Below are 15,826 nucleotides of genomic sequence, written 5' to 3'. Positions count from 1 at the left end.
TTGCAGAACTTGGTCTTGGGCAGCAGTTGTGCCCATTTCTGGATCAGGAGGCTCTGCTTGCTGTCACTCATACTTTAGCCACCTCTTGACTGTACCCCTGCAATGTGCTTTACACAGGCTGCCTCTGAAGACCACCTGGAAGCTACAATTGGTCCAGAATGTATCAGTGTCGGTAATTATGGGCACACCTTAGTACACGCATGTAACAGCACTACTTTGTGAGCTTCAGTGGCTCCCTAACAGCTTCCAGGTGCAATTCAAGTTGCTGGTGATCATCTATAAAGTTCTACATGGCAAAGGACTGGGTTATTTTTGGGACCATCTCTTCCTAAGGACAGCTGCCTGTCCCTCTCATTTTAATAGAGTGGGTCTCTTCACTGAAACAGTGCCACCTGATGGGACCCAAATAGCTGCCTTTTCAGTAGTGGTGCCTGCCCTTTGGAACAAATCTCCTTCCCAATGTTCAGGTGGCTCTGGCCCTATTGGCCTTTAGAAAGGTCTTAAAAATATGACTGTTCCCTGAGAGTTGGGGCCTGAGTAAGTAAGTTGCCATCAGGAAACAGTACGAATATGAACCAGGTTGCCTGTTATTGATTGTATTGTTTATTGTTGTTTGGGGGCGGGTTGTAAGCTGCCTAGAATCACATTGTTGTTGAGCCAGCAGCCATATACATCAATCAATAACTAAACATTGGGTGCTTAACTTTTTTTTCATTGTCTTCAGATATTTGCTGGGATTAATCACAAGAATATTCATCTGAAGTCCTAGGTAACTGTAGAATATTAGTGGTAGATAATATGCAGTTTTTTGGCTTAATACAGTCTAGTTACAGCATTTTTCCTACATTTGTGTTTTTACATTGCTCAAACTGACCTGAAATCTAGACCCTGTTAAAAAATATACTGTAGTTCATTGGCTTATTGAAGCTTACTTAAGATATTAAGATGGTTCTGAACAGATGTTTTAACAAGCACAGAAATATCTACGAGTTTCTTTTAGCCTTTTATACTATTACAAAGAACTAGAAAGGTTTTAGACCATTTGTGAGCAAATTAACGTAAGTGCAATTCAAGCTTTATCTGTCATTGCTTTTTTTTAATTATGTCTGCCCAAGAGAAAGTCATTCAGTGCTCTTGATCGCTACAAGGAGATCGGTTTTTAAATTTACTTATTTATCACATTTTTCCACCACCCATATCAACAATGACTCTGGGTGGTTATTTCTTTTGTTATAAGTTTCTTTTGTTGATCCCTAGGTTAATAGCATTTTGCAGAGTAGATAGATTTGGTTAAGAAGATTTAAATGCAATCTATTAAATATGAAAATGTTAAACTCTTATTCAAAATAATACAGGTATAACACTGTGCTGTGATAAATTGCAACAAGCACTAAGACCTTGAGCTGGAAATCATACTCAGGCTCACTAATAAATAAAATAATTGTTTAAATGTAGATGTACCTTCCCTGTGCTCCCTCCCTGAAATATTTAATGGATTTTAGCCTTCTGGGAGTACAGTAAAACAGGGGTTTCAGTTCAGTTCAGAAGACCTTGGAAGCAACAGACAGAAATTCATTTTGGGCTTCACTGGCAGACAGTGAAGAAAATCTGTTTAGCGATGAAGTCCAAAGTAAAATTTCCATTGTTAATAAAGCAGTTTAAAACATTGATGTTATTTTATATCAGTTGTATCAATTTATAATATTGTGCAATTATATTGATGAAAATGATATAAAATGTTGATTATGTAATTATGCAAAATGATGTAGGTGAATGCAAATTATTTAATTTGTGTCAGTTTGAGTGTAAAAGGCATTGAAATTTGACAGATGTCCCTTCTACCCAAATGATCAAATAAATTGAGATTTTATGTATACTAACCCAGTCAATTTTCTTAAGAGTTTTGCAAGAAAATAACAATTTTAAAGAAGGTATAAGAAGCTATCAGGTTATATACCTGATTGTTAACTTGGTTGCTTGTACTTTTCTCAGTGCCAAATGCAAATGTTTCCATTGTATAGATATAATTATATTAGCATTGCTGTAAAATGTCAGCATGGTTGTATCTGTTACAGGTAGTCTTCACTTAAAGATCACAGTTGGGACCGGAATTTTGGTTGCTAAGCGAAGCGGTCATTAAGCGAATCCAACCTTTACGACTTTTTTGCAGCAGTTGTTAAGCAAACCATGTGGTTGTTAAGGAAATCATGCAGTTCCCCATTGATTTTGCTTGCCAGAAGCCAGCTGAGAAGGTTGAAAATGATGATCAAGTGACCATGGGATGCTGCTATGGTCATAAATGCAAACCAGTTGCCAAGCACCCAAATCGTGATCACGTGACCACAGGGATGCTGCAATGGTCATAAGTGTGAGGATTGGTTGTAAATTGGTTTTTTCAGCACTGTTGTAAGTCCAAACTGTCACTAAACAAATGGTTATTAAATGAGGACTACCTGTACTGACAATTCTGTTGCTCTGCTGGATAGACTAGAACTTCCCTTCCCTTTCCCTTCCCCTTCCCTTTCCTTTCCTTGATATAAAAGCTTAATTGCATGGAGAACTAGGACAAGTAGAAACATACTACTTTTCCATTTTCTTAGAGTTATTCCAAAATGCAGTAACACCTTTTGCATACTTTGATTTGTTATCCCCGTATGATTTCTTGTTGACTTTATATAATCTGTCCAGGCAATAGCATCATACCCATGCTAAGGAACATGCTTGTCCAGGACCATAGGTTCCCTAAAATGACACAAGTATACAGTACTCTCTTTTTAGATGGGTGGGAATTAGGCTGTGATGGATGCTTTGCCAATGGCATAGGCTTACCAGTCATGGAATGTATGGGCAAAGAATATTTTATAATTCAGTAACTATTCTATAATGTTAGCTGACCTAAAAGGAAATTATAGTGAAGCAATGGGAACCTGCTTACAAATGGAAGTTCCTGTTTTCCACTAAATGTTTACTTGTTGTATGTTAGTTTTTTAATGTACACGTTTTAATTTACACATTTTCCAGGGAGCTACTGGGATAACTGATAAGGAAAAGTTAAAAAAAAAAAAACCACGCACAGCTGAATAGTGTTTATGAACTAATCATCTATTACATTCAAATTAGTTAAAACTGGGAGTGTAATTCATAATTGCCCAAAGAAAGTATAATTATTCCCCCTGCCACCTTGTAACTCATGGTATAGGTAATTGATTTCTTATTGTTGGAAGACCTGAAGAGCCAGATTGGGGACAGATCATCCTGGAGAAGGTCTGTCTATGTGTTCAGTAAGAGTAGACACCGGCTTGATAGCATGTAATCAATCAAATCCACATGTTTCTTTGGAGGGCGGAATATTAGCATTCACTCAGAGCTGAGTCCTCATAAGCCAATATATCAAACTGTGGTGCATGTTTATAGCCAAGTTATAAATTGCTGGAAAAATAATGCCTTTTTATAAGTAGCTGTGACAGAACTTTAACTACTGATCCATGAACACAGCATCACTGCATTCCAGTTTATTGTAGCTGTAGCGTTGGGCTCTAGGTCATAGGAAGAATCAGTCATTTCAGTTATTTAGTCTTTCCACCCCACTTTTGAATCCAGTTTTCACTTGTTGGTATGGCATTTCTTTTGAATTTAATTTTGTCTATTAATTCTTCCACTAAATTACCTAATTAACAAATTTTCCAACTGCTATGAATAGAAATAACCCTTTAAGAGTGTAAGGGTCTTGTTTTTACAGTGGGAAGATGCAGATTTAAGATGATGTGTTTACCTTTTAACTGTTCAAAAGTGGAACAACATTTGAAGATTTTTTTTTACAAAGTAAACATTCACTTACTGTCACAGCAAAGATTTAAATTTCTCATGTTAAGGAACACTCTAGCCGTCAAGAGTGTCATCTCTATTTCTGTTTTCTTTTCCTTTTTCTTCCTAGATCTTCCTTTTTGAAATCCACTCTCCATCCACATTCCAAATATTCTCAGAATGACTCGTATCCCTTCCCCTAGTCACTGTACCACCAAAGTGTTAAAATGTTTATGTTCTTCTGTAACATGTGTAATAGGGGGAATCTAGCAATACAAGCAAATGTATATTTTCTGTACATTCCCTTAGCCACGGAAATTTAATGGGTAACCTTGGGCCAGTCGCTCTCTTTCAGGCTAATCTATTTCACAAGGTTGTTGTGGAGATGAAATGAAGGGCAATCTCCATGGAAGCCCCCTTGAGCTTTTGGAAGATAGGATGCCAATCCATCAAGTAAATACAATTCCTGTTATAATGGTAATTTCTTGTGAATTCCAACTTGACCACTTGCATACTTCCTGTCTTTTCTCTCCTCAACTAAGTTACTTAGAGTGCAAACCTATCCTTGTGAATTGTATGCCAAAGTAAGTACTAATACGTTCATTGGTTCTTACTTCTAGGAAGTGTAATACAGCCTTAATACCTGCAAACTTCTATACTGAACAGATTCACAACCATTAGGAGAAAGCACAAACCTTTTATGTTCAATATTATTCTAACAGCATAACTTTAGTAGTTTTACCAAGTTCATCAGTTTTCTATGGGTATATATTGGATTTGGCTGAACCTGGATCCTGAGGCAAAGTAAGGAACAGATTTTAATTCTGCTCCAAGGTGGAGCAGAAAAGTCTGAACATGGCCAGTGACTTTAACAAAGTTTCGTTGTGATCTGTTTCCAAGAGGACCTGTAAAAAGTGCTAAAAGGGGGGTGGGGGCACATTTCTTTGTGCACTTAAGTAAACATTAAGGCAGGGAAAATGGGGGGGGGGGAGAAATCATACTTATTGTACTAATCAGGATGCTCCCTCTACGCTTGAGAAGATTTTTAAATTTATGCTACCTGGCAAAGGGTAGAGAGGACAGCATTTGTGCTCCTTCAGATTCCTTTCACAGGGATTATTTGGCCTTCTGCTGTCTGCTCTGCTTTTTAAAAAGAATCCTTTATTCAAATTTTCTGGACTGGAGAGGTAGAAAAAGAAAGAAAAGGATAGGAGTATGTAGTGCACAAGTTTAACAACAACAACAAAAAGCTGGTAGGGCAAGCCCATATTAGAAGCAGCACAAAATCTGTTTTAGACACTGTAGAATAACTTCTATATAAAAAAAGCAATACTAGTACCCAGGTTTTTATTTTTTTTATAATAGCCTGGGATTCTTTACGCCCTTCTGTTTTCTATCCCTTCTTGTGATGTTTGCTTATTTTTCTTCCTCAGATGAGTCATGCGTGATCTCTTACGTTAACGTTATGAGGAGATAAATGTTTATAATTACTTCCACCTTTTCTTCCTGCTTCATATCCTTTGATAAAATACTTCCTCATTTTCCTTCAGCACAGGTAGTCCTCGACTTATGACCATTCATTTAGCGACCATTCAAAGTTATGACGGCGCTGGAAAAAGTGACTTATGACTGGTCTTCATGCTTACGGCCTTCACAGCATCCCCACAGTCACGTGATCAAAACTTGGGTGCTTGGCAACCAGCATGTATTTACGACAGTCGCAGCGTCCAGGAGTGACACGATCATCATTTGCAACCTTCCCAGCCAGCTTCTGATGTGCAAAATCAATGGGGGAAGTTGGACTTGCTTAATGACCGCAGCAAAAATGATTGTAAAATTGGGTGCGGTCATGTGATGCCTCACTTGATGATTGCATTGCTTAGTGACCAAAGTTCCGGTCCCAATTGTGGTCATAAGTCGAGGACTGCCTGTAATATTAGCCGACTAATCCTTCCTCATTCATTTTTCACAGTGTGAAATTGCACCCCTCCTCAGGGTACTTTGTCTCTTCTGATTGAAAACCAGTTCTCCAGGGTATGTAGCTTCCAAATCCCTGCACCTATTTCAGTGAAGAATAGCTTGCTTTCAGATTTTGTCCTATTTCACTGAAAAAGAAAGCTACAGCTGTTTGTGTTTTCTTCCCTGCTAATCAGTAGGAGAAGTCTTGTTTTAACAATTTCTCTAGCCACAAAGTGAGTTGGAATAGACTAATCATAAAGTAACATGAGGTATGTTAGGCTGTTTCCAGATCGCCACTTTGGCGCACTCACTCTTCTGGGTATGATTCTATTTTCACCACAGTCTGAAGTATACTAGTATTAGGCATAAACTTGTTTTATAAAAGTTTGAATACCTGGCCGCAGTTTCCATGGCACAATTCTTTTGTGTAGTGGGGCAAGGCAAAAAGGCTCTGCACCTTCAGTAGTTACACAGAAGAGTGCCTTTAGCAGATGTAACTAGTGCATGCAGTTGTTCACACTTGGCCATTTCACTGTTGCATCCAGGGCTGCAACAGGATTCATATCTTAACTTGGTTATTACACACAGTATGCTTGTTGTTTATCCTTGGTCTGACCTTTAACCTCATATTCTAGTCGGAAATATACAAGAAGGCTAATGGTCTTTCCGGTCCGTTGTACATAGCAGAAGAAAATGACAAATTTTGTTTTCTGGAAGCTGTACAGTATATGAATTATTCATTTAAAATGTGTGGGAGCTGAAATTACTATACTGTTCATGTTTAGAATAAGCATCTGTGGACAGAAGCAAGGACAAGACTTTCTATTGGTTTCAGTCATTCACGTTAAATCATTGCAACCTATGTTAAACACTCTTTAGAGGAAAGGTAGAATTTAAATAAATAGAGGTTAGGAATATACTAATAAATGTAGGAGATTAGGCTTTGATTTGGATATGCTCATTGTTCATCTATAAAGAATTCCATATTTAAAATGAACAGCTAAATGATATTCAGTTCCAATCAGATCTGCAATAAACATTAAAAATTGATATTTAATAATTTGTGAACTAATGTTATCATTGTAGAATTTTTTTCTGAGATAAATACAGCTTTTCTGGATGCTATAAATTATATCACTTAGTTCAGCTGCACAGTCCTTGGTGACTAGTATCAGAACAGTTGATATTTCAGCTGAACCTAGGTAGCTTTAACATGATAGCTTTGTGGATTATTGTGCAAGTATCTGCCATCTTAAAGGAGAACTGGGAAGAAAAGCACTAATTATTCATTTCTCATAGGTATAGAAATTATTCTATAAAATATGCTTCCAGATTTCCCTGTAAGCAGTGAATGGTAGTAACCAGACAGTGAGACCTTTGAGATGTGTACTATATGGGTGGATGTTGCAGTGTGAGATTTATGGAAACAGAAACTGGTTTTCAGTTACCACCAATTAACATTTCACTTCCGATTTGCAGGAATTGGGTAGCCTTGGTGCATTAGGTACAACTTCTGCGCTATGGGAAAAAGAAACAAGAGGACAGCAGATAGTTCGTCCTCTGAAGATGAGGAGGAATATGTTGTGGAGAAGGTTCTAGACAGGCGTGTTGTGAAGGGTCAAGTGGAGTATCTTCTCAAGTGGAAAGGATTCTCTGAGTAAGTCCAACTTTCCTTCTGACATGGGCTTTGATCTTTCTTGGTAGCAGAGCTCTAGGCAGTGCTTCAAATTAAAACTCCATTGCCATTATTCAAGCTTTCCCTTAAAAGAGGAAGGTAAACCCCCACAGGTGGGAGCTTGCTTTGCTCACTCCAAATAAGAGTGGCGTGCATCCATTTAAACAAGTGGGTCATGAGGCAAGGCCTGGGACCTTAAAATGTGTTTTGGAAATACTGGCATCTGCGTTCCCTCTCTCACTTCACAGAGTTGGTAGTTCCACTTGAGTTATTCACCAGCACTATTGCCTAAATAGCTTTAGCATTTTGAATTTTCTGAGTTGGAGAAGGCATTTTGATTAAATATTCTGGTGACCCTTCTGTGGATTGCTTTAAAGAGCTGCTTAGGAGAAAAAAAGTTAATTCCCTCCACTCCACACCAGGCTGTATTAATTCTGCAGTAATTAATTCTGTGATCTTAGTTCCCCAGTTGTGGGTTGGACCTCTGCCCCACTTGGATAATAAAAGCAGCCAAGAAGGGGACTAGAAGTGGGATCCAAGCTGTAATCAATAACTTTGAGAAAAGGGGAAATGCTAGAGGCCATTAAAGAGGCACTGGTCTATCCCTTCCTTAAGAGACCAGGTCTGAATCCAAAAAAATTGGACTACCATCCCGTCTCTCACCTTCCCTTTATGATTAAGTGTTGGAGCTGCAATTGCAGAAGACTCCGGAGGGTGGATTATCTGAACCCTCGCAGCTTGGGTTCAGACCTGGGCATGGGATGGAACCATGTTGGTCACTGTTATGGGTGTCCTATAGCGAGGCTTGGATGTGACCATCCTTGTCCTCCTGAATTTCTCAGCGGCCTCTGATATCATCGACCACAGTATCCTTCTGGATTGCCTACAAGGGTTGAGAGTTGGAGGCATGGTGTTGCAGTGGTTCTGCTCCTACCTAAGGTGTCCAGATGGTGATTGTGGAGGGAAAGAGGTCAGACTCATAGGCAGTTCTGTATGGGGTACACTAGAGTTGAATCCTTTCCCTTATCCTCTTCAACATCTACATGAAACCACTGGGAGAGGTTATCCGTCGGTTTGGAGTGAGGTATCATCAATAAGCAATTGCAATTCTGTACCCTAGGCCAACTAGGAGAAAGATGGAAGTCATGACTGGATGTCTGGAGGCAGTCAGGGTCTGGATGGGGAAAAACAGGCTCAAACCGAACCCAAACAAGAGAGAGTGGCTGTTGATTCAGAGGCTGTCTGATTCCAGGATTGCACCATCTTTGTGCAAAGCACAGATTTGCAATCAGTTTGTGTTCATGGACTCACTGCTACTGGTCAAAGAACAGGTGGGGACCGTGGCCAGAAGGGCTTTTGCACAGCTTTAACTGGTTCACCAATTGCAGATTACCTGGACACGATGCGCTGAAGATGATTGCTCATGCCCGTGTCATCTCCAGATAAGATTACAATAACTTGCTGTACATGGGGCTGCCTTTGAAGACCATGTGGAAGCTTCAGCTGGTCCAGAACACAACCACATGCATGCTCAGTCAGTCACGAAACTGCCTCTGTTCCAGGAGCTGCACTGGTTATCAATAGGTTTCCAAGTGCAGTTCAAGACTCTGGTCATTACCTACAAAGCCCTATGATGGCTCAAGCCTTGGGTATTTTAGGGAGTGCCTTTTCCCAACTATTTCTGCCCCTCCTACCCAAACAACTAAGGAGTGCCTGCTGAGTTCCCACCTACCAGGGAGTACTGCAGGAGGGTGATGGGTGTTCTCTGGAGCAGCTCCCTTTCTTGGTATAGCTTGCCCCCAAGGCAAGGATGCTCCCACCCTCATGACCTTCCAGAAGCAGCTAGAAACATGGTTCTTTTGGAAGGACTTCAAGGTTTAATTTTTACCAATGGTGCCATATTCAAATTTAATATTATTTTAACATTAATTTAAATTGAGATTTAATTGATTACCATTTTAATTAATATTATATCAACTTGTTGCATCTTATATCTAAATTTTGTAAGCTGCCTGAATGCTTCTGGTTTATTGCGGTAGATAAATCTCTCATAAATAAATCAAGCACAGAACTTTGGTATTGGGTGTGAAACAGCATCCTGAATATTTCTGTTTTTTACTTTTTTAAAGTACCTTTCTAGTTGCTACAGCAATTAAAATAAGTTTGAAAGCTGTAAGACAATGCCTGAAAATCTGCAAAGCCACGATGGGCCAAGCAGAATCTCCAGGATTATGTAATGGAACAAGTGAATAGACAACTTTGTCCTGCTCTATTTATTTATATTTCAAATTTTGTCACTGCCCATCTCACTCAAAGAGCTCAGTTAGATATATTAAAGCAAGATATGCAGAATAGTGTTTTTTTTAAAGTACCAGAGATACACATTTGTTCACACTTGACCCATTACAAAATAATTGCTCTCAAAAGATTTTTGTGAATGTGTGTATTCATATGCACTTGTATCCTGGTTTATTAACCTGGGTTCTGCAGGGCAGCTTTACAATTCCAAAAGATCTAACTGGGTTGTCTATTTGTAGAATTATTATCTACAAGGTTTAGATTTGAGGATGAGATATTTAAATGGATGCACACTACTTGATTCTAGGAAGGCAAGTTCATCAAGCTGATATTGAGGTGCTGACCTATTGTGCAGCAGTTGAAACAGTAGATTCATCTGGTACCACAGCAAAAAAGGAGAAACTTTCTATATTTGGGGGCTTGCAGTGTTTCAGTTAATCAGAAAGTTTCTGTGTCCTTTAACATTCTGAGGCCTGACTCTGTTACCAAGGAAAAATAGCTACTGCTTATTAATCTGCCCAGAGTTGCTGGGAGTCAGGTGGCATCTTCTTCTTCCCAAGATGCTTTGATATATATGGTGGTTTGCTGTTATCTTATATATTGGACACAAATTAGCCTAATTAACCTGTGGGATTTTTTTTTCTTTCACTTCGTCATGTCCTTTTTTCCTTGAGTGGATTTGTTTAACATCAAGCCTGGAGAAGTGTTTCTTTGAGCCTCAAACATTAGTCTTCTGCCGTGAGGTTTTTAGTTGGCTTTAATAAAGGATGTATTATAATAATGCTATTTATTGGCATTTATTTAACATCTTAATTAATAACTATCTTAAGGAACCTGATGTGCAAGATAAGGGTGTCTTCTCAGAAACATTTTGCATTTTAAGCAGTCATGCAGGTCTGGTATACAGGAAAGTCCCCCTAATATTTGGGGAAATACCCTCTGCCTGAATACAATCTGTTATTTCTAACGTTCTACTTGAGAACGTCACTATTAGAATATGCATTTCTATAATCAGATGTACATCTAATGTTTTATATATCAGGGTATCAAAATTGATTTGTAAATAACAGCCCTATGCAAGAATGAAGTGGTGGGGAAGTATAACAAATTTCTTAAGTGAATGAATACGCGTTTTTGAAGCAAAGACAAACTCTGTAACTGGACTTCTTTCTAAGCTGTTTGAAATTGCCCTCAGTTTGATAGTGAGTAAAAGCTTGGGTTTTAAACCAAATCTAGCTTAGAGTAAACCGTGAGAAATAATCGTATTGGTTTGGTGAATGTCCTGAATTCCTGGAGAAAATGGAATTGTTCTTTCATACAGTGATTATTGTACATGAATTACCACTTCTCTCACTTCTCAGTTGATGTTTGTGATCACTGAGTGGGAATGTCTTCAATTTTTCTTCTGTTTGTTATTCTCCTTTCCCCCCATTGTTGCCCATCTCTTGTTGTGTCAGGGAGCATAATACCTGGGAACCTGAAAAGAACCTTGACTGCCCTGAACTGATTGCTGAGTTTATGAAAAAATACAAAAAAATGAAGGAAGGTGAAAACAAGCCTCGGGAGAAGTCAGAGGGCACCAAGCGAAAGTCTAGCCTCGCCAACAACACTGAAGAGATCAAAGCCAAAAAGAAGAGAGAGGTGAGTATCCTGCTGAAGGTCTTTCCTCGCCCCATGGCAAATTCTGTTCAGCATTCTTGTGTAGGCAGTTCTTTCTTTGCTTTAAAATTGGACAGAAAACTTCAATTTAGATTTTCAAATATATCAGGAGTTGAAAAACACCTTTTCAAAGTAAAGCCTCTACTTCATTTGCGTCAATTTTTACACGCCTCTTGTGGAAGACTATCGTGTAAAACAGGATGAACTAACTGCCACCGCTCATTATAAAGAAAAGAACCACTAAAATAATTACAGCCTTTAAAATATAATAAAGATTAACAATCAAACAGGGTGCTGTCTGGAGTTGATTATTAGAGTAGATTATTAGATCTAATTATTATTAGATTAGTAGAGAAGAAATGCAATTTATCAGTTGAAAGGCTGGCTAAAGCAGAATTCCTAATTGTGACAATAAACAAAACATGCATAAGACTAAAGACTTCTCTGTCTAGATAGACTCTTCCTTTTTGTTATGTTTAGTTTGCTTCAGTTCTTGTAACTTGTCTCTTTAGAAGAAGGAGCTTCGAAAGTCTGTAGTTTCGGAATCCCTTGATAAGAATATGTATACCCAAATGGCTGATCTTTGCTGCTGCAATTATAGGATGCTCAGAGCAGATGTGATGGATCAGGAAGCTATGGGAAAGAACCTTCCTGGGGGTTCTGAAGACAGGTGCTGCACTGAATGCAGCGCAATGGATACTTCTCGGTTGCTTTGTCTTAGAAAGTGCGCCTTCTCTGTCGTGGTGCTTGCCCTTTGGAATAGCAATCTTCTGGAGGTTTGGATTGCCTGACCCTGCAATGTTTTTTAGATACTTGGCTATTTTCACAAGCTCTGGGATAGGCTGATGATATGCCCATGTGATACATATTGTTGATTTTGATTGTGATACATTTTCCACATATTACATTATGTTTTTTCATGTTGTTTTTAGGTATTGTACTGGTTTTAATTGTACAGTATGCTGCCTGGAATCTGCTTAGATTTGGGGCGGCCTTACAAATTGTAATTATAACTAAATATAAACTATGTTCGTTTATGTATTCATTCATTCATTCATTCAACTTATATGGTCACCCACTTGCCAGGTTATTAAAACACGTCTTTATGGGGCACTGTGAACCTGTGAAATCTGTATAAATGAGGACCTTTGAGTGGCATTTTATGTCTTGCCATTCCCTTCTGGAAGAGAAAAATCATCTGCAATACTATGTGTTTTTTTTTTATAACCTTATATGAAAAAATGCCCTGCTCTTTACAGCTGTGCCTGTACAAAATTATGGCTAAGTCACTAGAGATTCAAATCTGTACTCTACTGTCAGCCCTTAATGAAATCATAAGGAGTAATAAGGTCATGTATTTCATATCCAGCAGATTATTATTAGTGCATTTGGATTACGGTTTTATAACCCATTATGTATTTTCCTTAAAATTTGGGAAGTAAATCTGTCCATTGTGAAATGAGTGGCTGGTTTTCTGCCAGAGCTACTTGTTCTCTAACATTTAGGTTGCCATGGTTCCCCCTTCAGCCTGGTGCCTCTGTATTTTCAGAGCTAGTTGATTAGAGCTATGCATAGACAGGGATTTATACAGGTTGTTGAACCTAACTTGCTGTTCAGGAGTGCAAGAATCCAAATTAAAACATTCTGACAGGTGCCTTTCTAGCTTCTGCTTCAACACATACAGTGAACGGGAGTCCACAACATCTCTGGATAGTTGCTTCCATTGTCATAACATTCTTGTTGTTAGAATGTTTTTCCTAATGTTTAGCTGAATGTTCCATTCAGTAAACTGTAACTTAAATTTAGTGTCCTAAACTTTGGTCCTAAGAAGACTCTTCTGTATGATATCCTTCCATGTATTTAAAGAATGCTTTCATTATTCCCCCTCAGTCTTCTCAAGGCTAAACATTCCCAACCCCTTCGTGGTATTTAATCATTGTTACTGATAACCAAGCTTTGGAATCTTAACAGCAGTTAATATTCTAAACATACATTCAGTCCATAAATTAGCCTTCTGAGGAGGCTGTACATCAGCAGAGAGCTGCTGGGAATCATAGATTGGCAAGGAAGTCATTGCTGATCAGATGTGCTTCTGAGCACCATGAACTTTGTACACCTTCCTACGGCCAATATACTATATGTACTATTTGGTATATGATATTTCTGTAAAAAAAGTGCATGGATAGATTAGGTTGTTTAGCTCTGCAAACTTCTATCACAACACAAGGCATTTATTATAATTTTTTCTCCTTTTCTGCTAAGTTAGAAACCTAATTAACTGTTGTTCTCATGTAGGCATCTTCTCTGGTTCTTTTAATACGTATGAGAAAGGAACTTGAACCTCAGGCTAGTCAGCAAAGCAGCTTTTCAGTAGCACATTCCTTGCTGTGCTATATCTTGTTGCAGTGTCTGTGCATCCCAAAAAGTACAGTGTCCCAATTGCCCTGTTGATGCTCCCCTTAGTAGCCTGACCAGTTACTTCTTTCAAATCCTAAATGGGTATGTTAAGAGGATGGAAGAGAGGCCACCATCAGAGGAACCAAATGGAATGAGACTGCACTGCTCCTCCACAGTTTTCCCTGCTCAGCAGTAGACAGGTTTGAGCTATCTGCTATTACGTTAGTGCATTGGGATTGTAACATCAGAGTTGAGAGGAGCAGTAAGAGGTACAACAGTAGACAGGTTTGAGATATCTGCTATTTTTGAGTAGTTCAGGAGACAAGTTTGACTTACCTGCTGCTGTTTTAGTGCGTTGGGATTGTAACATCAGAGTTGAGAGGTACAGTAACTGCTTGCCACAGTCTCTGTTTCTCGGGTTTTCCTGTCTTGGCACCCAGATAGCAGTGTCTGATACTGTTTGTAGCTCAGGACTCTTCTCATTCTTCAGTGTTTCCTTCCAGATCTGCTTCCTGCAATAGGAGGCTACTTCAATTTCAGTGGAACAATAGTGGATATCCATTAGATGTTAACTTTTCTGGAAAATTCTTCCCACACATTTCCATATTCTCAGAAACACACCAATCACTGAGGTACCTAAAAGAACAATCACAACAGTCATGGAACTCGAACAGTCCCATTGTGAAAAACTTAATGGTTCAGGCAGTATTAGCTTAGAAGAAAGTCTTTAAGTTTTGGCTAGGTGAATGCTTATATTCAATTCTATTTATCTTGTCTAATATACTTTGCAAGGTTATTACAGTATGAGAATATTTGTGCTGCTTTTCGAACAGTATACAACTTTGTCTGGATGAATAGGAGGCAAAAACATATTGAGTATCCAGACCTATCCCTGAAAAACAAATCTTTTAAATTATTATCCTGTGCTAGTTTGATCCAGCCATTGAAACTATATCACAAGATGTCAGTTTTGGGCTTTGAGAAATTCTCTAGTGATAGAGGAGTGACCAGTTCTGATTCTGCACACATGGCGATTTACCAAATGTGTACAGGTATAATGTGTGGCTTTATAGATTTTACCTCAGCCTCCTATATTTTTTAGGGGTCAGGAATACAAGGAAGCTTGTAAAAAGCATGTCTCTTTTATAAAAGCGTTTTGGTATCTCAAGACTCTGCAGTGGTATTAACACTATATTCCAAGGAAAATGTTTATTTGGGTTTTTTATTACTGTTGATTGTCACTATATTTCTTTTTTCCCTACCTGGCTGGTTGCAAGCCTTTTGGGGAGCCCTAATGAAGGGCTGTCTATGTCTTATAGCACGGATTTCATTGATTTATATGTAAGGCAGGTTTCGGGCAAGCTATTTAAAGCACAGAAGGAGAATGTAGGCAGGGGTGGGAACCTTTAATTCACCAAACTTACTTTCAGTAATGGAACTTGGCTACAGGAATATTTACCCAGGGGAATATCAGCATTCCCTTCTGCACAAGCCCCTGTGTTTATTTTTAATTGACAGTTGTATGATCTGCTTTTTGGGGCCCCAAAGAAGGCATTAATAAACTGTACATAAATACAGATAAAATAAAACCCAAATGAATGCCCAAACTATCATTAATACCTCAAACATAATCAGGGAGTGAAAAAAAATGTCTGTCTGTGTACCTAGGTGCTATAAGGGAATGCTTACAGGCTCGCTTAGACGGAACAGTCTGTCTGTAATCACAGATAGTGTCCTACACTGTCACAATACAGAACTCAGTCTTAAAGATAGTTACAAATTATGCCTGCTGAAAATACAGTATTTTATAAAGTAATATAATTTAGTCAACCCCTTATCCAGTTACTGCTCTGGCTAAGATAATTTGTATGTAACAGTCCTTCGGTTTAAGAAATTTTTCCACCAAGTTGCTGGATGATTAATAGCAATAGATCTTTAAGGTTACATTAATTTCAGTGGCTGTAAGTACTTTAGGGAATTAGATGTTTTTAAAATGTTCAGAAACTGCACTGTTTCACATGCCTATTTAACTAA

General features: G+C 38.5%; 1 protein-coding gene across 2 annotated transcripts in view; it reads left to right on the top strand.

Moving 5' to 3' along the window:
* Positions 1 to 15,826, top strand: part of CBX5 (chromobox 5) — a 44,197-nt gene that overhangs the window by 22,173 nt on the left and 6,198 nt on the right. For both annotated transcript variants that reach the window (XM_063293853.1, XM_063293852.1), the window contains exons 2-3: positions 7,243 to 7,420; positions 11,194 to 11,377. In XM_063293853.1, the coding sequence (XP_063149923.1) occupies positions 7,284 to 7,420; positions 11,194 to 11,377 (321 nt within the window). In that variant the 5' untranslated portion in view covers positions 7,243 to 7,283. The remainder of the gene's footprint in view (positions 1 to 7,242; positions 7,421 to 11,193; positions 11,378 to 15,826) is intronic.

Source organism: Candoia aspera, chromosome 2, assembly GCF_035149785.1.
Source record: "Candoia aspera isolate rCanAsp1 chromosome 2, rCanAsp1.hap2, whole genome shotgun sequence".
Classification (NCBI taxonomy): domain Eukaryota; kingdom Metazoa; phylum Chordata; class Lepidosauria; order Squamata; family Boidae; genus Candoia; species Candoia aspera.
This window is presented reverse-complemented; position numbering and strand designations above follow the sequence as displayed.